At 41.3% G+C, this 25,271-nt stretch overlaps 1 protein-coding gene across 2 annotated transcripts in view; it reads left to right on the forward strand.

Moving 5' to 3' along the window:
- LOC307245107 (cadherin-10-like) overlaps nucleotides 1–24,888 on the forward strand; it is a gene marked incomplete at both ends in the record, with an annotated part of 34,209 nt that extends 9,321 nt beyond the window's left edge. Inside the window, 10 exons of one of the 2 annotated variants that reach the window (XM_080020526.1) lie at nucleotides 504–798; nucleotides 3,944–4,063; nucleotides 5,163–5,330; nucleotides 6,166–6,347; nucleotides 7,781–8,034; nucleotides 9,120–9,314; nucleotides 10,017–10,179; nucleotides 11,933–12,041; nucleotides 16,040–16,291; nucleotides 24,395–24,888. In XM_080020526.1, the coding sequence (XP_079876652.1) occupies nucleotides 504–798; nucleotides 3,944–4,063; nucleotides 5,163–5,330; nucleotides 6,166–6,347; nucleotides 7,781–8,034; nucleotides 9,120–9,314; nucleotides 10,017–10,179; nucleotides 11,933–12,041; nucleotides 16,040–16,291; nucleotides 24,395–24,888 (2,232 nt within the window). The remainder of the gene's footprint in view (nucleotides 1–503; nucleotides 799–3,943; nucleotides 4,064–5,162; nucleotides 5,331–6,165; nucleotides 6,348–7,780; nucleotides 8,035–9,119; nucleotides 9,315–10,016; nucleotides 10,180–11,932; nucleotides 12,042–16,039; nucleotides 16,292–24,394) is intronic. The other variant, XM_080020527.1, reaches the window with a different exon arrangement.
- Nucleotides 24,889–25,271: the final 383 nt, after the last annotated feature.

Here is a 25,271-nt window from a genome sequence, read left to right on the forward strand (position 1 = left end):
CAATCATGTACAGTACATGATTGATGGGTAATCACTACTAAATCCTGTGCATACAGCAGAATAGCACTTTGTATATTCTGTATATTATATATATATATTGCTAGCTATTTCTGTGTATTTGTTTATTTTTAATTTGATTTTACTGAGATGTATTTAAATTTCAGACAAGCTATTTTTGTTGTATATTTGGCAAATTCATTCTTTATATATTTGGCTTTTTGTCTGTATCTGGCATTTTTTTGTATATTTAGCAATTTTTTATGTGGTTGTTTTCTTAATTTATCGGGCTATGTTCTTTCTATATTTCGCTAGTTCTGTGCATTTGGCTATAAACTGTAATTCATTTATATTTTTATGTTAAGTGTCTTGCAGAGAAACACACCAACCTTCACCACAACAAATATCCTCGTTTATGAAAGAAAAAGCACAAATAATAAATAAACGGATACCGATACTTGATTGTGACGGATCTAATCCAGAAACTCCCCAAACTTTCCCTGCAGCTGCACTCCAACATGGACAAGGGCGACGGCACGGTGAAGTACGTGCTGGCGGGCGACGGGGCGGGCACCCTGTTCATGATCGACGAGCGCTCGGGGGACATCCACGCCACCAAGCGTCTGGACCGCGAGGAGAAGGCGTCCTACAGCCTCCACGCCAAGGTGCTGGACCGCCGTACCGACGCCGAGCTGGAGCCCGACACCGAGTTCAACATCAAGATCCACGACATCAACGACAACGAGCCAAAGTTTGCCAAGGAGATCTACTTCGCGAGCGTGCCCGAGATGTCCGAAGTGGGTGAGTGACTGGCGGCATTTTATCGTTTTTTTTTGAGGGAAGGGGGTCATTCATTCAAAATTTAAAATGATCAGGCCTTCCTCAAAACTCTACCACGTTTAATAGCAAACCAAGACCATTTAAACCTAAAGATTAACAATAAGAAAGAGAAAAAGAAACACAATGCAATAAAAAATACACCTAAAAAAATATATTATAGCATCGGCGGTGATTCCTCCAGTATGGCCAGTTCCACCAGGTTTAGCGAGAGAGAGACATCATAGTGAAGATAGACAGAGTTGCAGTTTGGGATCCCAAAATTCAAAGCAATAGCAACATTTTCAGGACTACAAATTTTTAAAATTAATATATTATAGCGTTTCCTACGAATTTCCAAGGCTTTCTACTCTCCCTGCTACTCAGCTTGTGAGCAAGCCTTGATCGATTGTTGAATAGCAGTGTTCATCCGTTTTTATCAAAGAAAGGTTAAAAATATGGCAGGTCGACGGGAAAATATTTAAACAGGAGGACGTCGGGAGAGAAGGGAAAAATACGGGAGAATCCCGGCACAAACATTAGGGTTGCCAGGTATGGACGATAGCGATGGAAGGCGGAAGAGGAAGGACACATTTTCCCACCATATTTCAACAGGACTTGTAAATGACTCAGGAGTTGGGGCTTCACTCCAACAACGGGGAATCGTCTCCCCGCAAATAAGAAATAATGACTGAGGATGAAATGAATGTGTGGTAAAGGTGAAGGAATTTGGCCATAACTCATACTGAATGTGACTGATTTACACTTTGCATTCTTCCCAAGAAAAGATATTTCAACCGAATTAAATGACTCTGGTGAGAATTCCGTTGACAAATCAGAACTGAACCGACTCTGCCGACTCTGGTTGCACCGACTGAATCAAACCGACGAAGAGTCGGACAGGCTGAACACATCATTTACTTTTTTCGCTGAGTCACTCGTAGAGAGCTGAACTTTTCATCACAAGCCGTTTGTCTGACTGATGTTCTTTTTGCTCGGCTTTGTTGATTGTTTGTTTTGTTTTTCTTACGGGGCTGTTTTGTTGTTAATTTGCTCGGCCAGAACTCATTGGGCATTCATAACCGTAACGAGCTTTGTCGTACCGCCATTTTTTTAATAGGCGGCGGAAATATGGAAAGTTTATATCGTCCCAGTTTTTCTAATTAAAGTGCTCACTTCATTGCACACCACTTCATTCCATTCAAGTGGTTTAAATAAACCAATTGGCGCAAATATAAACAAACCAGGCAGAAATAATTCCGTCAACTTGAAGTCAATCCGTAATTACGCAATGCGCAAATTAATACACAGCACCCAATCTGCGGCAAAATCAAAAAGCTAATTGTCTATAGGACAAACAACACAGCAGCCGCCACATTTGATTTGAATTCATCACCCCATCGATCTTTAGACTTCCCAAATCACAATGAGGTTTATTCAGCCGAGTACATATTCATATACTAGGAGCTTGCTTGTCTTATCTACAGACACTTAACAATAAAACTAGTGTGAAAAAATAAAAAAAGAGAAATAATACAAATAAAATAAATGTAATAAATAGAAATACAGAAATAAAAAAACAATAGCCAAATAGAAAATAGACAAACAAAGTGTGTCTATGCACAGGATGGGTTCTGTTCAATTACTTGTATTGTGTTTATGGTATTACTGCACTTACTGACTTATAACTGCAGCCTACAGTGTTATAACACTGTTATCATATTGATTTTATATATATATATATATATATATATAAATAATTTAAACTGATAAACTTCCTCATGTGCTGGGACTGAGCACACTGGTTAATTTAGCCAGCCGGCTGTGAAGCATCACTGGGTTCCTTTCTCTTGCCGGTGAGGAGCGAGCGGGACAGATGTTCGGCCGTCCAGCTCTTCATTAGTATGCAGAGAGACCAGGCCCAGGTCCCACAACGCCAAGGACAGTATCTGGATTAGACAAGCACTTCCAAGTGGAATCGCAGGGCATTTAGGAAAAGGGGAAATATGCAATGAAACAACCAGGATAGGAAGGATATTTATATATATATATATATATATATATATATAAAAAAGCAGGAATCAAACAATAATTCAATAAAATCACAGAAAACAAAAGTTGATGAATAAGAGCCCGTGTTCCATCTTAGAGTGTTATGGTTGGACTCCATATTGCCATTATAATGATAATAATAATAAACACGATTTAAATATTAAAAAATACATAATCGATATAAAAAAAATATATAATTTTTACATTTCTATATACATAATTTATATAGAAATATAAACAGGAGCAAGTTAAAAAAAAATACAACAAAGAAGTAAGACAGAAAGGAAGCAGTAAATAAAAAGTGTTGCTCGTAGTGTGCTTACAGAGTTCTTTAGTTATGGTTTGAAGGTGTGTCTAAAATAGGGTCTCGTGTTTTTTGGAAGGCGGTTCCACCCAAAAACTTCTGTTTGGCATATCTTTAAATGCAACCCATGGATTCCTCTCAAAGCATACGCTCTTTTTAATGATGTTGCCCCTGTGTCTTTGAAGTGTCTAAATCTTTAAAAATCTGCTTAAGCCGACCTCAGTTGAGAGCAAAACTCAACTCAAAGTACTTTATAATTTCTTTCCTCTTTACAAAAAATAAACTCACTTGTAAATGGAGTCAGAAAGAAGTTTGTAGCTTGTGACCGTATTTAACTTCCCATGAGCAAGGTGCTGAATTAAAAGGTTTTCTCATGAAGGAGACAGCTACAGTAGTCTTTTACTTGGGCTCCGTCTGCTTCAGTATCAAGTGTTCTGGACTAAATGACTTAACGGCATTGCGGAAAAAGGGCCAGAACTGTTCAGCTTGATCAACCTCATCATCGTTTAGTCAGCCAAACTCACTGGCTCGGTCTGTTTCGCTCATTGCTGTGATGCTGCACTTCGTCCGCCACTCGGGCTCCACCTCCATTCCAATTTGGCGATTTGCGCTAATCACTCGCTTATTTCAAAGACAAGTAAAACCCAGAAGCCCAAATCAAACCAATCATGATAGAATAAAGCAAATTATTTCAAAGTACAACTTGTGCGATTGTACTCCCGCCGATCGTCATATCATCATCCCGTCCCATTGATGTCGTTTGTTCTCCGGCAGGTACATCCGTTGTCACGGTAACGGCCACTGACGCTGATGATCAAACCTATGGGAACAGCGCCAAGCTGGTGTACAGCATCCTGCAAGGGCAGCCGTACTTCTCTGTCGACTCCGAAAACGGTAAGAACCTCCGCTTAGGTTATGATGTTGCACTTCCATTATTACTGTATTGATCCAAATGTGTCGTCTATCGGTCTGTAACACATCAAGCTTTGTGTTATTATGCAAACAACAACCCACCGGTATTGATTTATTCTTTGTATCAAGGCCAAAGAATTGATTCATTTTTTTGGGGGGGCGATGAGAAGCCTTGAGTTTCATGGCTGGAGTTTTGTGCAAGCCAACACCGATTAGTGTGATACGGGCTGAGCATTGATCAGTACACACGTTTTAAATTCTTTGTCCGTTAAAAACACATTTCTTTTAAGTATTAATTGAAAAAGATAGTTTGCTCTACAAATTGAGAAAAGTGTTTGGAAAATAATAATTTCCTTCCCTTCTTTGCAATCAGAATCAAGCTTTGGTGGTTGTCTGCCATCGAGGGTTTTCTAGCGCTGGCGCACGATTAATCGCATGATATTTTCCATTAATCCTGATTAATCAGGGTTTTTGAATTCCCTCAAATTTTAGTCTACTGAAAATGTTTTCGATTTAGAAAGCAGGGCATTGCATTAGAGCCTTACTATGAAAAACTATGGCAAAAAAATTTATCAAAATGTATTTAATGGCATTTTCACGCTATATTAACCAGGAAAACCCGCCCGTTATTAATGTGTCAACTATCACAGCCCTAGTTTTTACAGAAAAATTGGAATTCTGTGAAATTTAAAAAATATTCAGATTTTTGTTTTTTTTTGGGGGGGGGGGGGGGGGGGGCATATTTTCTTCCTTTTTCACTAAAATTGTAATTGATTACAATGGAAGAGTCGGAGCTGAAGAAGGCAGCCTCCTCTGCCCCTTCAAGACACTGTTCAGAGCCTGTACATTCAAAACTCTATGAAGTTGGGTACTTTTATTTCTTTTTTTTTCCGAGGTTATGAGCGACGGCACGTCAATGTGCGTTGCTCTCCGTCGGGGACTCACATTCACACTTCAAAGGCAGAACTTGTTCAAAGGAACCCGGTCGCGTTGGTTACCAAAAACAGTCCCTAAAATTAGACGCAACCGACCGCCTTACTCCTAAGTAGTAAGAAGGGATTTGGGTTTTCCTTCTCCTCAGGCACCATCAAGACGGCCCTGCCCGGCATGGACCGGGAGGTGAAGGAGAACTACCAGGTAGTGATCCAGGCCAAGGACATGGCGGGCCAGATGGGGGGTCTTTCCGGGACCACCACGGTCAGCATCACCCTGAGCGACGTCAACGACAGCCCGCCGCGCTTTGCCAACCGTGAGCCTTTCTCTCTCTCTCTCTCTCTCTCTCTCTCTCTCTCTCTCTCTTATTGATCCATCGCTGGACTCGAAAACAAGATTGGAGTTATTTTATGACGCGAATAATCCATCACCCTTGCACACTCATGCGCTAGGAAGACAAAACACAAATGATGTAAGCAATAATGTGCAGCCAGCAGGTCATTATTGCAAAATAACCGCCGACAGGGTGAGAAGGATCTTGTATCAGTCTGAAGGGGGTATTATTTAGCGATAAAGACCGGCTGACTGCACGTTACACCCGCCTATAAACGCCGCTATTAAAGAAAATAACAGGGGGACGGGATTTTAACCAAATAATCAGTATCCCTAGCTGAAATAGTCCACAACATTGTTAGGTGGTTGTTCATTACAACGGTCATTTTCATCAGACAGTGGTCATTATTCAGAAATAATTGATCTCCGATTGACGCTGTTGACCAATCACAATAGAGTATCCCACAGAGCTGTGTTGTAATTAAGGGATTAAGGGATAATGTTTATTGTCGCCAAAACAACCCAACAGGGTGATATTGTTTGACTACAAAACTAGTTTAAAAGCTTACGTTTACTGTTATTAATGTAAGTAATTCAATGATAAATAATAATAATAAAGTCTTCCATTGTAGTTGGTATTACCATCAGCTTGTAGGCAGAGTGATAAGAGGGACGTGAATTCAGGCAGATAGTGGTTGCCCGCGACAACTGTCATCATCATCACCAGATTGCCAGTACTGACCAATCCGAAGCCAGTATTCAACAGAGCCACGGTGTAATAAGCTTATTTTATCCGTCATTTCGTCCTTCATTTCCAGACTCTTTTCGCGTGACGGCGGCGGAGTCGACGGAGGTGGGCGGTGCCGTCGGCCGCATCAAAGCCGACGACCCCGACATCGGACGCAATGCCGAGATGGAATACAGCATCGTGGGCGGACACGACATGTTCAACATCGTCACCGACCAAACCACGCAGGAGGGCGTCATCATCGTGAAAAAGGTCGATTAAAACTTCATTAGCCTTCCTCGCCTTCATTTGAAGGCCTCTGGGAGTTCCAGTGAAAGACACGCTTGAATTGAAATAATTTGAGTGGGAATGAATGTGAGAGAATTTCATTTTTTTAGGAGGAAGCATGAAAGACCATCAAAAAATAACTGAAAAAGTTCCATGATTTTATTTTTTTTATATGTATATGCATATAAATGCATATTTGTTTGTATCATTTTATTCATTATCGACGAACACTATTGAACTGTGGCACGTAAACACCTTATTCACAATATTATTACCATCATATTCTGATTACGCCCCCCCCCTATTCCGAGTAAAGTATGAACTTTAACTTTCCTTCTGTTCATTTCCTCTGGAAGGGAATCGCTTTAAACACTTCACTTCTCCTAGCTCCCTCAAAGTTTTATTAAAAAGGCGACGTGCCGACTCAGAATCCATCTTCCAGTTTCCACTTCCCCATTCAGATCAAACACCATCAGCTCCTCTTTCTATGCCAGGTCACTCTGTAAAGCCTCAGCCAATTATGCAAGCCATTTAAATTCAATGGAAGAATTGGATGGTAGCTGGAGATTAAACGCTCCCCGCCGATAACATTTATCCGTGTAAGAAAGATATACGTCTGAAATAGTTTTTAAGCCGCGGAATAAAACCTGGAGATACTCCGGAGCCTCTGAAATGAATTACAAAAAGCCTTTTTTTTCTGCTGAAAAGGCTTTTTTTTTTTTTTTTTTTTTCCTCCTCCTTTTTTTATGGTTCTCTCTGAAGAAGATACTCAAGATCAATATGCTTCACATTTTGTAACTCGGCCATTTCTCCCAGCGTGAATGAGATAAGCTAGAGCACAACGAGTTCGCTATTTAAAAAACTGCAGAACACAGAGTCTTACTTTACTGTCCTTCACTTACTTTTATGTACTTATACACACACTCACTTGTGCAATAACACTGTACAAACTGTAGTAAATTAGCAATATTCATATATAATTTATTATTATTTATACCCCATTTACCCATACCAAGAAGTTATCCAGTGCATAGAATCACTTTTGTATATTTTTATATATTTTACCTTCTGTAATGTATCTTTCGGCTATCTGTGTATATTTGGATATTTGATATAATATTTCATTTTTTTCAGAATGTGAAGCTTGTTTTTTTAAATGCCTAGAAACCCAACAATTCTCACCATGACACATTCCTCGTTTATTTTACTTTACATTCAATTTCATTATTATTATTATATTTCTAGTCTATTCTATTTTTATTATTGCAATATTACTATTTGTTTTTTCATTGATACTTTTTCCAGACTGATGCCTATTTTTTGTCTGTAGAAACACACCGACCCTCATCACCATGACACATTCCTCCGGAATTTCTAATAGAGTTAAGTCAGTCGGATTGTGATTGGTTGGGATTCAGGGCTTGGACTACGAGGGGAAGAAGGACTACGAGTTCCGGGTGGAGGTGCGGAACACCTACCTGGATGCGCGCTTCATCCACGGCCTGCAGTTCAAGGACTACGCCACGGTGAAAGTGACGGTGGAGGACGTGGACGAGCCGCCCGTCTTCACCCGCAACCCCTACATCATCGAGGTGCACGAGGACACGGAGGCTGGCAGCTTCGTGGCTGTGTTGTCGGCCCGCGACCCCGACGCCGACAACAAGCCGGTCAAGTACGTTGAGTTCAATTCCACTTAGAATGCATCAATAAATGGAAACCAGCGCTTGTGTCGCAAGATACCAATCGCAGGGCCGCACCAATTCAGAACCGCGGCTCTGTGTTCATCAGAACGGGATCAAGTTTCACTCTGAACGTCAGAACTATTAGTAGTGATGAAAGGTTTGACTCTTTTTGGGAGTCGGTTCTTGACGAGTCACTCAGAGAGTCTATTCTATTCTATTTTCCGACTCGTCGTTTGTTTGGTTCCGCTGGTGTAACGCACGGTGAGCGAGGCAGGACTTCCTGAACAATGAACGAGAGCAGGGGTGGACTGGTAATCTTGCATACCGCCCTGTATCTTTTTGACAACTAACTCGTAGACCAAAGGCCTTCGGGGTTTCAAATCAGATTGTTTCCAATGCCATGACTCCAGCTTTATTTCTAACAGCTTATCCATCAATACTGTGTACATAAAATCAAATAGAAGCACCAAGTCCCCTGCTCCCCAAAAAGTTGGACGTAAAACTTTTATTGGAAGAATTGCCACGTGGTTGGTGTGAAGAAAGGGAAATGCATTGGTGGTATTCGGGGGGGACCTTTCTCTGTGATTTCCCAGTGGACGATGGCGGCGTCCGTATAAAGTGAATACAGATACTGTTTATTTCCCCGGAATTACGTAAGCCCTCTGTGGCGTGGCACAAAGTCAAAAAAATAAATAAATAAAACAAATCACGTTGGCGCTGCCATTCCATGCGCATGGCGCCTGGATGTCTCCGACACAGAGATACGGGGCTCACCGCCCGGCCCACATGGAGGATCGTGTTGCATATTTAAATGTCAGCGGAATATCCAAGTTGACGATGATAAACGAGGAGGCGGCGACGGGAGGCGTGGATCATATTCTGACGAAAACAAAAAAAAAAAAAAGCACGGAATAAATATCACGTTGGAGATGAGCAACCAAGCGCCGTTCTCCTAGTACATTTTAAATGGGTTTGATTTCTGTTAAAGGCCAATTGGGGGGCGCGTCTTGGAAATGTCACAAAGTTCAATGGGGATATCGTCAAAAGATATATTTGTTTTATTGCTTAATTGCAGGTACTCCATTGATCGCCATACCGACCTGGAGAGGTTGTTCAACATCGATTCTGTGAACGGAACCATCACCACCCTGAAGGCGCTGGACAGAGAAATGTCCAAATGGCACAACATCTCCGTGGTGGCCACCGAAATAAGTACGAGTCGCTGGATTTCATTTCAACCACATTTTGTTTTGGTTAACACGAGGGCTGGGTATGTAATCAATACCTTTAAGGTATCGACCGGAAAAACCCAATACCGAGTTGTATCAAAACTTCTCCAGTGAAACGATACCTGCTTTCCATCCTTTTTCTACCCACATCTAGAAAAAAATGACTATTTGTATGGTTTTGCTCGCAGCCAATCACAGCGTGCGTCCTTCGATTTAATGCAACGTGTGATTGGCTCACTACCGCAGCAGCAGTCTGTTAAAGTGCGGGTTCACAATTTTTCAAGTCCAACAACAGTCAGGTGTCCATATGCACAGTGAAAGCCAGTACAGAAGGAATGATTACAGCGAGGAAAACCTCTATCTGTTTGAAGAGACACTGCCCAAATACTTCATTGTACAGTTTTGTACAGTTATTTAATAAATATTTCAATAATTTGAACACTTTTCAAATGTATTCATGTAAAGATCATTTGGATGGGGAGAGGTGGTGGCATTTCACGCAACTGAATGCTTCCATTCACATGATGGGTATAGTAGAAAAAACAAAAGGTATAAAATGAAGTACTCCACTGGTAATCTGTGGGTACTGGTTCTGGTCCTGGTATCGTAACACCCAGTGCCAGTTGACAGATATTACATCTACTCTACGAGTCTGTTGCTACTGCAAACGCCATTAACCATATTGCTGTAGCCAAAAGTGGAAAGCTAAATACTGCGAGATGAAATATGTAAAGAAAAGACAGAATGCATGTTTTTCCAACTTCATATCCTCTTTCTGCTGCAGACAACCCACGCCAGACCACCAGAGTATCAATATTCATCAAGGTTTTAGACGTCAACGACAACGCGCCGGAGTTCGCCATGTCCTACGACACGTTCGTCTGTGAAAACGTCAAAGCGGGACAGGTATCCGCCACCTCTGCTTTACCGGTGTTTTATATTTTAAAGTAATAAAATTACTCATCGCATCGGGACTGAATTCAATACCTCGGCACCGTGCAATTTATTTCTGATTCCAAACAACGAAATGGCCCCTGTGTATTGTTAATCCTGAAGTAAAACTTTTATAATACAGACAAATTGCGTTGTTTTCATTTGAAATTTAAGTATCTCTGCGTCACTAGGGTCGCAAATGAGACTCATTCACAAAACTGTCCTCAAATGCCTCTTACGTTTGTTCTTGAGAAAAGAGACAAACATGGGATCCATAAAATATTCAGTTTTATTGCCAGCTTGATTAATACTAATTGTCACTAAACTGCAGGAACGTGCCTGCTCATGCTGATTTGAATTGGTAGACGCCCTGTCACCGCTATAAAAGTCGTGCAGACTTGAGAGTGGCGTCGAAATAAGCCGCAAAAATACAAAATAGCAGAGGAAAAAAGACAATCGCTCTCTGAACGGTCCCTGAAGAATTGTGCTCTCTCCACAGCACAAGGAGCCAGATGTCGAAATGAAAACAAATAACGCCATCGCTGTTGAGTTTGACGGCACACTCTTGGGTCCTTTTATTATATCATCTTTAATCACTTTTATCTCTTGCTTTGTGTCCTATTACGCCTCCCAACTAATTTTTTACTGCAACATTTTGTTAATATGAGGTTTGGCAATGCCGCCATTGTTTTGGTATATTGACTCGAAGCTACGTCAACATTAGTCGGCAGCATTTTCCCCCAAGCGCAAATACTGTATGTTTGGATCATTCCAAAGAATAAATTCAGATTGTAAAATCAAAAGATCAATGCAGAGGTGGATGAGTGGTTGAGTAGAATCAGTCGGTTTGTTCCTAAATCAATATGAATAATGTTTTTTTCTGTTTGAGGATCAGGGCTTCTCCCACTTAACACTGTTTTGGAGACAAAACAAAATAGTGTCCGCAACCTTCGCCAAATGTCCGACACTGGCAAAATGTCGCGGAGGGTTGGTGAGAATGCTGAAGAGTGGAGAGGGGAAGGTGTAGAAGGTCAAACCGGGAAAGTTGGGGAAGGAAAGTTCAAAAAAGGGAAGGCCTGACTGAGAAGTTCAGAGCAAGCTCGCTCATCGTTAGAATGAGGAGGTTATAATGTTGAGGATGTAATATAAAGTCAAACCAAACAGGGTCACTGAGATGGACATGATGGTGAGGTCAAATCAAGGTCACTGAGAAGGTCATGATAGTGAGGCCAAAGCAAGGTCAATGACAAGGTCATAATGGTGAGGTTAAAGCAAGGTCACTGGGGAGGTAATAATGGTGTGGTCAAAGCTATTAAGGCCGCTTAGAAGGTCCTAATGGCGGGATCAAAGCAAGGTCACGTCAATGGCCAAAATGTGGAGGTCAAAGAAAAGCATTCGAGAAGGCCATAATGTTGAGGTCAAGGAAATGAAGGTTACCTAGAAGGTAATGATGGCCAGGTCAATCAAGGCCAATGAGATGGTCATGACGGGGAGATCAAAGCAATGTCACAGAAGGTCAAAATGGCGACTTTAAAGCAAGGTTTCTTAAAAGCTCAAAACAAGGTTACTGAGAAGGCTGTGATGGTGAGGTCAAAACCCGGTGAGGGTGCGAAGGTCAAAGCAATGTAGCCTGCTTTGACCTAGTAATGTGATTCCTCTATTAGAGAACTACTTCCTTTTTTCGGCGTTTCACTGATTTTTGTTTTTGGTCCATCCCACCCTTTAGTTGATCCAGACGATAAGTGCGGTTGACACCGACGAACCTCTCGTTGGCCACAAGTTTGTCTTCAGTATTAGCTCCACCAACCCAAACTTCACCATTGTCGACAGAGAAGGTAAGACATGTTTTAAAATGACTTAATATTCCACTACATAACGGCAATATGGCCGATATTGTATCCAATGGTGATATCAATCAGCAGATATAGTACATTAGCATGACTAGATAATTGGTAATTGGATTTGGTGATTGGAATTTGAAGATAATTGGGTGTGGGTATTCAAGCCCTTATGGAGCTTGTGTTACAGTACATGTTTTTAGTGCAACAATCATGTTTTATTGCTGTGATACAGCCATTATGGACATCACTTCCCACAATTATCCAAAAAGAAGATGTTCCGTGACCTTTCGGTTGCCTGTTGATCCACTGAATTAGCGACGCCCTTGGTTGGCTTGATTTACTTCTTGATTTACAAGTCAACAACTTAAGGATAACCGTTATTCTAACTCCTCCTGAGATGATTGTATCGGATTTGTTTGAGGCCAAAGCAAGGCCACTGAAGAAGGTCATGAAGGCCTCTCACCTGGAAAACCTCATCTAACATATAGAGTATTTCCCCAAAGAGACTATAATGAAAATCTTAAATATAAACACGCATTTGTGTATTACTGTTACAATGACATTTACCATAATTATGTCTCGGAAAACTGTAGGAAATTCAACATGGAAACACTTTCCGAACTGAATTCAAATGCATGGCAAAGCATGCTGACACACACCTTCTTCACACCAGTATGCCATGTCACATATGGACGTATTTCAAACAAAGTGTAATAGGATTGTCTCCTAAATGGAGAGAGCTACTTTGGAAAGAAATGGAGCGTGACTTGTTCAAAACACCGGGGTAATGTGATGTTGAAGGAAAACGCCCCATCTTGAACTTACCGGTCTGAAGAACACCACCATGAGACAAATGCCCTTTATATGTGCTACTAGTCTAATGATTATTATTACAATATTTCATCCACTTTAGCCAAAGAAGCTTGACTACAACCAGCAAAGATCAACATCCCTCGCTGATAAAAACGACACAAACAATTTGATTTTAAATATGAGACAACAAAGGAGTTATGAGACAAAAACAGTTGTCATTTATCATGTTGACACGCTTTGTTCCGAGGCTGAAGACTCCTCCAGAGATGGTTGATTGGCAAAACTCCATCCACGGCTCATGCCGCTGTGAAAGCTCTGCCTTCACATAATTACTCTTCATCTTCCCCTCTTTGTTCTCACAAAGCGCACGTAAACAATAGAAAACTAAATAAAATCGCAGGAATCCTTGGGAAGATATTTGGTCATGAACTGTTCGTTTACTCTTAGCATTTCAGACAAACTATGTTTAGTATTTATATCCTGCATATAGAGTATAGTATTGAACATCTGCTGTGGACTTAAAATGCCCATATAGATGCTATTAAACAACAATAATAATAACAACAATATTAATAATAATAACAATAATACATGCTATTTGTATAGCACCTTCCTGACATCAAATAAAGCTCAAAGCACTTCATATGTAAAAGGTGATATGAGGATTGGGAATAATTGAGATAGGTTGCAAGGTTAGATGTTAAATGTTTACAGTTGTTAAAAGATTATATATATTAATTCAAATATGAAAATCCATATACAGTGTAATGTGCAGTGTAATGTATATAATGTATTATAATTATTCATTATTATTATTTAAAATACTAATAATATAACAATGTATTTTATATTTAGTGCAACCAATTGTATGTGAAATTATCATATTAAATTGGAATTATGAGTCCAAATTTTAAAGGTGTGGACTCTCCAGCTGTTTTGGATACAGCGCTGGTAAGGAACTACAGAGTTAACAGAAACAAAAGAAAAAAATGTTTTAACAAAATAAAGCCCACTTTCTTTCCATTTCCAGCATCAAAAGCTGATCAACTCACATGTAAGACGATTCCCCATAGAGATCATTAGGAAAACAGCCAAAACAAATGTCATCCTAAAATAAACCATCCCTTTGTTGTTGTGCACGTTTTCTAGTGTGCTTATTATTTTGCACTCATTTACACTGAAAAACATGTGTGAAAAATAAATTAGCGTCATAATTAGGCCCCACATTTCTCGGGAAACTACTGCCAATGGCGGGCATGATTTCATGTATTTCTGACAACGTTCCATTAGTTTCTGCAATATTCCAGACACCATATGAACACAATGAATAATAATAGATATCACTAAGCATAATAAGTCAAATGATGACTAGAGCAAAAATAACAAATTCATGAAAATGTATGCAATATGGTGATTCTCACAGGAAATATTGTTTTTGAACATTTGAAGGGATAATTAATTCTAAATGTAAATTTAATATAGAAACAATGTCAACTCATAATTCACCTTACAGCAGAATAAATAGAAAATAATATTAACGCTGCATCTGAAAATTAGTGTAATACAATGAAGAGCAGATGAGATAAACAAATCAGCTTTAAGCGATTATGTCTCATTTTCATGAAATTTTTCCCAATTAAACAATCTCAAAACAATTTTAATTTATTTTGTTTGGCATGAGAACGGTTAAAAAAAAAAAAAACACAGGAGAAAGAGTTAAAAATAAAAACTGAGCTCGTTAGCGATGCAGAGTATCATTTTCTTTCCCTTCGTACCAAGGGCATCAACACTAACAGCAAATTACATCTTTCTTTGCATTCGTATTTCTGCTAATGAAATGAATCTCACTGATAGGAAGGAGTTCCCCCCCCATCAATCATTTCCTCCACTTTTGGTTCATGTACTGTAGTTGAAGACTACAGAAAAATGCCCTCTACAGCCATACTCCTCATACAACATTGATGTATATTCCATACAGCAGTGTTTCTCAAATGGGGTACGCTGGGGTACAGCAGGGGGTACTCTGAAATTGAAAATAAGCGTTAAAAAAATATTGGTTAAACATAATGTTTAAAAAAAAAAAACACATACAATGCACATACACATCATTTATCTTAATTATCTCTTATGCCAGTGAAGAGGGTACTCAGCTGGTACACTACTAACAAGAAGTCTGAGAACCACTGCCATACAGTATATGGACATTTGCGCTATTACATTGTTTGTGTCAATGTTAACACTGTTCTCACAGTATTTTCAACATATACTTGCAACATATGACAGAATATACAAATTATTGCCTAATATTTTTAATATCTTTAAGCTGGTTTCCTCAAGGAATAATGTGCAACCAGCCAGTCATTATGGCAAACTAACCACCGACAGGGTGATCAGGACCCCAACATGAAGCAGAGGCCGTTTATTACACGACGACCTACTAAATAAAATAATACACGGAGACGGAAAAATTGTTTTGGGCTGATTTTAGAACAAGTGTGCCGAGTTTAAGAAATCCCGCAGAGAAAAATTGTTCCACAACAAGGTATCCACAACACTGCAGCAACGAAGCAAACTATTTACCCGACAACAAAAACAACTTCTCCCTACACATGACTCACATATTTACAGTTAATAGTGTGAAATTGGGAGGGCTGCCCTCTGAAAGTCGACATGTCAGATCTGTGGGACACCCGTCAGTCGACTGAGATTCTTCAATTTCAGTTTTATTCAGTTTTTGTTTTGTTCCCCAGTCAGTGTGCATTACAATAACGGGATCAAACAGATAGCTTACTAAAATGCACAGGGATAACATTTCAATGAGGAATTATATCTCGCAGGAAGCGATGCCGTAACTTGGAAATGCCGGAACCTGGAAAACTGTAATTCGTTTCGGAAGGGACGCTGCCGAATAGTCAAATCTTCATATTGAACAGCAAAATCTGATTAGACTGAGTTGGGTACAGCAACTAGAAATTGAAAATACGCACATCCAATTCTTTCAAGTCTTCCATTGTAGTTTATATGTTGCATCACACGTGACATGTTGTCCGTGACAACGGTCATTATGAACAGATCAGCAGTTTTTCAGGAAAAAAAAAACTGCCCGCTGGTCAACCAATCCTAATCCAGTATTCCACAGAGCGATACTACTTCCCCCCCACACCCCACTTTTCCCCCAGACAACACGGCCAACATCCTGACCAGGAGGTCGGGGTTCAGCCGGCGGGAGATGAGCCTTTACTTCCTGCCCGTGGTGATTTCGGACAACGACTACCCCATCCAGAGCAGCACCAGCACGCTGGTGGTGCGCGTGTGCGCCTGCGACAGCCGCGGCAACATGCAGTCCTGCAACCCCGAGGTGCTGCCCTTCTCCGACGGCCTCACCACCGGAGCCCTGGTGGCCATCTTGCTGTGCGTCGTCATCCTGCTCAGTGAGTACCATGAGCTCTGTGCGTGTGGGATAAAACTGAACTCTCGCGTGACTTCAGTTTGAAGTATTTCACCACGCTACGCCTCGCAGAGTTTTCAACCACATACACGCCACGTACTGAATCCACATTTTGTGCCAAAGGATTGCCCGACAGCTTTCCTTTGGGAATATAGAACGGCACAGAAATGCAGTTGCAAGGGAACGCATCTAAAAATGATAGGGTAATCCCCCACACACACACACACACACACACACACACACACACACACACACACACACACACACACACACATTTCAGGAAATAAATATTGAGGACAGCTATTGAACGACATCAGTCTGGCTCCCTTTTGTCTTAGATTACAATTTGTCTAACGATCTCAAACCATTCAGTGTGACAAATATGCAATAATAGAGGTAATCAGGAAAATAATCAGGGGTAAATACTTTTTTCACGGCACTGTGTCTATGTGTGGGCGTGCCTGCAAGGAGCATCCTGTAGCAATTCGGGCCTTTTGTCTCCTTGCTTTATAGTGTCATTCACCCAGTTATATTGGAACCTTTGAAGGTCTCGACTTGATTTACAGTCAGTTGATGTGTCTGTGAACCCCGATTCTAATAGCTAAGCTGCTATTAAATCAAACGCCACACAAGCCTCAATGAGCTACTTACTCAATGCTATGCAAAGGGATTCGTGGGGAGTCACGTAACTACAAGAATACTTCCAGTTTAACATTTGAAGTGGTGTTCTGGTGCAGTGTACAATGAAATAATCCCACGGCACTGCACCACTATCCTGTCAACCACTAAAACGTCAAAAACAGTAAATCACAACCCCACAAACTAAATATAATTACTGCGGACTACATTCAAGTCAAAGGCAAAAGCATGGTCAGCCGTTTGGCATAATTAATATTGAATGTGAATGATGTCATCTTTGCATTCCATCCAAATAATTACGTATGATAGAATTGATTGATTCTTGTCAGAATTCCGTTCACTGAGCCGAGCCGAACTGACTCTTCTGACCCGTTCATCGTTCAGAAGTCCTCCCTCGCGCAGCGTGAGTTTGAGTTTATATTTAAAAAAAAAAAAAAAAAAAGAGTTGCTCGATTTGTTTGAGGGACTCGCCAAAAACTGAATCTCAAAGAGAAGAGTCGGACCATGAATCACTATCGTCACCATCGGAATGAAACCTGTTCTGATGAACGCAGAGCTGCTATTCTGATTGGAACTAATGAATTAGAATAATTAGTGTAGCCTTGCAATTTGGATCCGGCGACACAAAAGCTAATATCCATTATCATTTTATTTAAGCGTAATTTGAAACATTTGCAGGGCACAGTTGTTGAAAAATACTGATCTAGTGGGTGAGAATGAACCGGCGTTGGAGTCCAACACTACTGGGTCTTTCCAGCACACTGACATAAAGGCTGCTGTAGATATGTATTCACAGAGTCCAAACCCCGAGCGCTGTGATTTGTTTGATTCCTTTGGGCAAGCAGGGCCTTCTCGATAAGGTGTTATACTTTACATACTCTGTTATATATAACCCCTATCCCTTGGAAAAACGGTGCAGGGGTTTGAAAGCTGCATTCATGAGCAAAATTAATCCACTTGCCAAAAAAGAAAAAAGGTGTGTAAGGTATATTTTACCTCTGGTGAAGTAGGTCGCTTCCACCCCCTGACATCACAAAGCAGGATGTAAAAGCAAACCGTGCAAAAACTGCCCGAGCACTGGAGCTTGTATCGCTTTACCTGGAAAAAAACGCAGCTGGAAATGGCTCTTATGCGACGTTCAAGGGCGTATCAATAAGTAATGGGCTTCAGTTGTCATCCAATATCAGCGCAGCTCAGACAAGTGTGGGCTTAATGTTGTTACTGGACTGGGTGGATCAAGTGCTGTACTGTAGCGGGGATGGGTATTGGGCACAATTTCACAGCTCGATTGGATTTTAATATAAAAGGGTCACATTACGATCCAATATTGATTCAATTCCAATATCGATGAGAAGGCCCCCGTCATGATTCTAGATCGATATATATCAACATTGCAAAAAAATAATAAATAAAATAAAAAATGCAACAGAAGTTTATTAAAGGAAGACGGAGACGTATCAAAACCACGACATCTTACTATAGTTCTTGGGGGAAAACCCTTCCCCTCTGACCTTCCTATCCAAATCGGTTCAGTATTGTGAAAGGAGTTGGTGATCAACAATCGCCACCTCAGCAAGATGGCGCCACACATGGGAGGTAAGTGCAGCAGGTAAGTAAGTTCAGGTAAGTGTCATTTAGGAGGATTTAAATGTATATTTAATACAACAAGTCAATTAATTCTATTATATGATTATAGAACCCAGAATCGCGATTGTGGCGCCTCCCCTTGCGGCTGCCTGCGCGAGCACCTTGTGTCGATTACACACATTTTGGTATTTTTTAGTATTTTTAGAGCTTATAGAGCTTATTGTGCGTAATCACCGGGTGTCATGACATTTCACTGCATATATGTATGACCGTATGTACTGTATATGTATGTGACAAATAATCTCTTGAACTTGAATCATGTTGTGAGACCTTGCTCAAAAACCAGTGTCAGTCAAGATTTCGGTCACAATTTTAATTAAATATTGATTTGATAATGTTTCGATATGGTGGTTCACGAGATATATATATATATAAAATGTATCTTTTTCATTTATCCTTTGTTCTTTTTTTATAAAAATAAAAAATAAAGAATTTAGAAAAAGAATCAAGCACAATTATTATTGTAAGGGAAGACAGACAAACTGACTGGGTTGGCTCTGTGTTACGATACAAAGGATTAAAGTCAACCCGATATTGACGAGATGGATCACAATACGATTATATATCAAATTTGACGAGACGGATACAATTTTCAAAAAACGTACAGAATAATTCTTATTATTAAAGGAAGACCGAGATGTCCACTTACGTTGGGTATTGGGCAGGATCTCGCAATTTGATTCCAATACAAAGGGTCAAGATTCCGTTCAATACTGATTCAAGCCGATTTTGATTAAATGGTTCACAACATATCGATGTATCCACATTTGATGCATAATTCCTGTGTGTCTTTTGGGTTATATATCTGCAAAATGATGTAATGTTTGCATCATTTGTTTTTTGCATGCTTGTGTGTTTGTGGTCGTGAGTGTCCATTTCTCAGAGTGTGTCCAGGTGTCCGCCTGTCCACACCTGTGTGTGTGTGTGTGTGGGCTTGTGTCCTCCCTTGTCAACGTGTTGACCCCCATCATCTGGACGCGACTCGCTTGTCGTGATCTCTTGTTTTGCAGCTGCCATCTTGCCTGAACTCTGCCCCCAGCTGCCCAGACTCTACGTTGCAGGTGCATTAGTAGTGACGGCCTCACTCCCCTCCCTCCCCCATCCTCATGCCTCTGTCTACCCATTTGAACCCGGATTTCCCCTTCTGTCTCAGACAGTAGTATAACCATCTCCTGGTTGCATTCATTTTGACAGCCTTACCCCTTACCTCCGTCATCTACCAGTTTGAAACCGAAGTACCCAGCCTCACCGCCTAAGACCCCCACCCCCAGTCCCCTGTTCTCTCCGGTCTACCAGGTTGAACCCAGAGTCCTCGTTCTGTCTCACCTGGTGGTAGAAAGATCTCCTTGTTGCATTAGTATTGATGGCCTTACCCCCCTGCCACCTCCTCCCCCCTGTCCACCGGTTTGAACCTTGACTTTGAAAGACCTCCTGGTTGAAGGTTGAACTGCCCTCTCCCTCCTGAGGGAAAAAAAAAAAGAGGGGGAGGGGTGAAATATCGTGAAATTTTTGTGACATCTGCTCATTATCCGACACATTTCGCACTTGGAACGCCCCTGACAGCCCACATCCCGTCCACCTCCGCCCGTCTCCGCCAGGTGGGACAGCCAGAGTTGGCTGTCCTCCTCGTTCCCAAATCATGGCGGCGGTCAATCCGGTCGGTCAGAAAGGTCAGGGTGGATTTATGATATATTTTATTTATTTATTTATTTTTAAACAAGGGCGGGTGAAAGGTGTCATTCCAACTCACAAACCCCTAAACCAACACCTAAACCGACCCCCACAGGACAGGCTTTGTAATTAGCACTCGGGTGGGAGGCAGGTTGACATTGATGGTGCATGCTGGCAGAGAGAAAAGAGAGGATGAGGGGGAGGACAGATGATGGAGGACTTGTACCCGTTCACAACCCCAAAGCCACAGACTCTTGCCCATTTTCCGTAGGCAGATAGATACAGTAGATAGATAGACGATCTAGTGAGCTGTAGCTTGCACCTAAGAAACTTAAGCAATGCACCGAAGAAATTTCCTCCAGCTGCCGTTCAATCTTTGTTGTGCAACTATGAGTGTAATTATGGTACTACAGTGTCATGTGTTCCAGAGTAAAAGCAGCTTGTATATACTAAATACAGTAGATCTATGAACTTTTTTTTCCAATTAAATTTTATTGTCATTGACACAATGTGCAGGCGTGGGGAGGGGCCACATAGGGTCATACATAGCATACAAATAAGTGAGGATAAAAACACAATAATAAACATTTACTAACTTGCATTGAATGTGGTAATATATATCGGAGGTATTTATAATAGAGCTGTTCAAATGGCATTGTAAACATGCCAGTCAGCTCACATGAAAAATAGGCAATGATAACAATAAAGTAATACGAATAAAAATACAAAGAAAATGGCGACATCTAATAAACCTAGGAATTGAGCTGGAAAAATAACATCCAAAAAATCTAGAAATTAAATAAAACATAGAAATGATGGAAAATATACAATAAACCAAAAAAATTATGACGATCAAAATATGGCAATATACCATAAACAATAAATATGAACCTACAAATGTAATTAACCCTAACATAAGGAACGTGAGGAATGATTGTGATCCATCTTTGACCCAAAATTGGGCATAACATTTACCTATGTTTATGAAATGCATTTTGTTTGTTTGGTGTTTTTATAGTCATCATTTGGTTGCCTTCTTTAAATGTAAAGCACTTGCAACTGCAGGGTGTGTATGACAGTTGCTGTACAAATAAAAGTTTTGCTGTTATTTTTCGCTCTTTCTCCCTCTGTACATTCAACCTCTGATGAACTATTTTATGTTCTTGCCCCGAAACAGAGGTGAGTTATTAAATCGTGCGTAAGTGATAACAGCGAAAAAGGAAAAAAAAAAAAAAGTAGAGGAACCAGAAGAAGAAATCGCAGCTCCGCTCCCTTTTTGATGAGCAAATGTGCCGTTCAGGTGGAAAACAGAGCGAAGGTGAGAAAAGAAAAGCTTTTTTCTCCCTGAATCTTTAATAAAAAAAGGAGGTGAAGGCCCGAGGCAGTGCTGAGGATTTATCACGGCTGCGTCTCCCTCCTGCACCGAGCTCTTTAATGCATGACACGTGTTAGCAGGCACGCCGCGGATGCTGATCTCCACCTTCCCCCAATCCGCCCCCGCCCCTCCATATGTTCGCCATCCGCCTCTCTCCCTTTCTCAATACTCACCTCTCTCAGGTGTCACTCCCCTTCAGTCTCTGTCTTCCTTTATTATTACACAGCAGGTCAAATAAAAAAAAAAGAAAAAGTGGTTTATATATCCAGGCAGATATGGTCGGCAAAAAAAGTCAAGGAGTCCACTAAGCTCTAACTCCACCTAACAAGATTTTCCGCATTTTGAAAAAAAAAAAAATAATAAATTGCTAAGGTTTTGTGAGATTTCGACTGATTGACACATTATTTGATAAAGGATGGGGCAGATTCAGAGCCCTCTGGCTCCAAGACACAGAAGATGGGGTTGAGAAAACACAGTTTATTTTAGAGTGTGGGATAAGTGGAATAAGCCCTGAAGCAGATGGAGATGTGTCATGACAAGGGCTCCTCTCCTGAGTGAGTGTGGGGATGGGGGTGTTACCTGTTGCTTGTTAGACCAACCAACGTGCAACAGCTATGCAGCCACTCTGATGATGGGCCCCAATTACCTAGACCGAGGGCAGGTGTGGCTGCTCAAACCACACCATCCCCACACCACAAGGACAGAAAGGGACCTAGATTCACAAAAGTACACTAAAATGTTCACAACCCGATGAGCAATATGATGGCTATTGACCATTAGACTTGACAATGGTGTGGTGTAACACAAAATCAGCCACAATTCATTGAGCGTTAGTCCAGAACCTAACGGGGATATAATGCAGAGGTATCGGAACCTACAGTATGTACCAAATTATATAAAAGCGGAACAGTAAGGGGCGCTACAAATGCCCCCAAAAAAAAGGCTATCTCCCTGTGCTAATTCCAATCACATGGTGATTGGTGGAATTTCACAAAACCTGGTGTACATTGTGACAATATGGAGTTTTATTAGCAGCTTTCACCACCAGCGTAAACCCCCGGAAACACCCATTTTCACAGTCTACCAACCACAACTAAACTCTTCTGTTTTATGTCATTCCGCTTTTTTGTGGAGCCCAATGAGACGAGAGCTGGTTTGGTTTCCCGCTGCAGCCACTTTGACGGCCGCATGATCATAGCCTAACACGGAGCAACACGCTCAGTCGTGCGGTAAAACGTACAAGTAAGGTCGTTTAAATCCCTGGCGAACCTTGAGATTCATCTGCCACCGACACTCATCCTCCAATCTACAACAATCCATGTTCTCTCGGATTGATCCATATCCACTCTGCTCGGCTGTTTCCGGAAGCCGGTCGCTCAGCCCAAAACCCAGCAGTTGAAAAAAAACAGAAACGACTGGATTCTCTGACTGACTGGACTGGACAGACTGACTTGACTCGAGTGTAAAAAAAAGCCGATTTTTACATGAAGGGTTTTTTTTTGTGTTTTTTGTTTGCTCTTTAAGTACTGAACTAAATCTAACTTTGGTTAACTGAACGGAACTAAATTTTTTTTTTTTTTTCCCCTTTGTGCAACAAATTACCTGAACTGAAAAATAGTGTGGAGGAAAACCCGGAGTGGAGTTTTTGAGTTGGATTATTTTTTTACTGTGTGGACCCTAAAACTGTGGGATTTTGGTTGCTGTCTTTAGATATATGAATATTTTGGACAAAGATTCTGTGGTTGTGCTATTCTTGTTGGGTTGTTGGGTCTTTCAATTTTTTATTCGTGTACATCCTTTGTGATGTTTTATTTCTAACATGGGAAAAGACTGATCGTCTATGCTCGAATGCAAGGAGGGCTGGCACCCCTAACAAAGTCCAACTGTCACAACATGCTTACGAGATTATTAGTATTTGGGTGTTATCAGGACATAATGGCGTGACCCTTGGTGTATTTACGTGTGACCTATCTCACAAATGCAATGAATTAGAACTCAAGTCGTGTTAAGGCGATCATTCACACTTGGGTAACATGTTCTGACCACCAATTGGAACATTCATACCAAGTTTGGTGTAAATCCATCCATAGGTAACAATGGTTACACAGGCCAAATGGTGGCGCTAGAATTGAAGACCAACAATTTTTTTTTTTTCTTCTTCGGCCGGAGACTTCACGGGGGGTAAATGGTCATCTCTGCCACTGCGCAGTAGCAGGGTGCTGGTCAGTCGGAAGGTCAGTCAGTTTCACAGCTGTTTAGGATGGTGAATTACTGTGTTTAAGATTTATTATTTACTATTCACATGAATGAGGAGAGCAACGGGAAGTAGTTATGTTCACGTTTTTCTTGTCATACAAGTAGGAAACCGCTGTTGTTGGCAGTATTGTAGAGATCACGCTGATCTTTTGAATAAACCCGCTGAACGTTCCCATACAGCTTGCACCATAAGGCCTTCTAAACGGCCTTCATAGGCTTGAATCCCGTTATTGGCTGCTTGCGGCTATATTTCATATTACTATGATTATTTTTATAATCATCAAAAGGCTTGACTGATATATTTGCAATGCATGTCAGATGGTTTCCTGAAAAGTTGATGACGAATTATTATATTATTTTGGTCTTCCTTCAATAATAATATCAACTTTAATTTATAAAGCTCCTTTCACAGGAACCAAGGACCTAATATTCTCCTCCCTCGTGTCCATTTCTCACTTAACTTTGCCTCTTCCCACCTCTCCTCCTCCCTCCCCGCAGTGATCGTGGTCCTGTTCGCCGCCCTGCGAAGGCAGCGGAAGAAGGAGCCTCTGATCATCTCCAAGGAGGACGTCCGGGACAACGTGGTGAGCTACAACGACGAGGGCGGCGGCGAGGAGGACACGCAGGCCTTCGACATCGGGACGCTGCGCCACCCGGAGGCCGTGGACGGCAACAAGATGCGGCGGGACATCATCCCCGAAATGCTGTTCCCGCCATTCCGCAGGACGTCGCCCATCAAGGACAACACGGACGTGCGGGACTTCATCCACGGGCGGCTGCAGGACAACGACTCGGACCCCACGGCCCCCCCCTACGACTCGCTGGCCACCTACGCCTACGAGGGCAACGGGTCGCTGGCCGAGTCGCTCAGCTCGCTGGAGTCGGCCACCACCGAGGGTGACCAGGACTACGACTATCTCAACCACTGGGGGGCGCCGTTCAAAAAGCTGGCCGAGATGTACGTGGCGAAGAGTCCGGACAGAGAGACCTAGCCCGGGTGCTTCTACAATCTGCTCCCCCTGTTCCACTCCTTCTGCTCTCATTCTCCTTCCTCTCTCAATGCCTATCAGTCAATCCATCCAGCCGATGCAACACACACACACACACACACACACACACACACACACACTTTTGAAAATGGAAAGCCGAGACTTTAACTGAGTTGTGTTTTCTCACGCCGCTGGGAGACATAATTTATTCCAATTTCCATGTTTTTGGGGTCATAATCAGTATTAAAAAAAAATTAAAAATATGCCTTTTTTGAATTTTATGACATTTTTGTGAACAATGGTGTGGACAATGTGTTTTGTAACCGAAGCAGAGAGATAGTAGTATTGTATACTATCGATGTTTAAATGGCAGTGATTTAGGGGAG

This window comes from Zeus faber (genome assembly GCF_960531495.2).
Source record: "Zeus faber genome assembly, chromosome: 19".
In the NCBI taxonomy this organism is placed as follows: domain Eukaryota; kingdom Metazoa; phylum Chordata; class Actinopteri; order Zeiformes; family Zeidae; genus Zeus; species Zeus faber.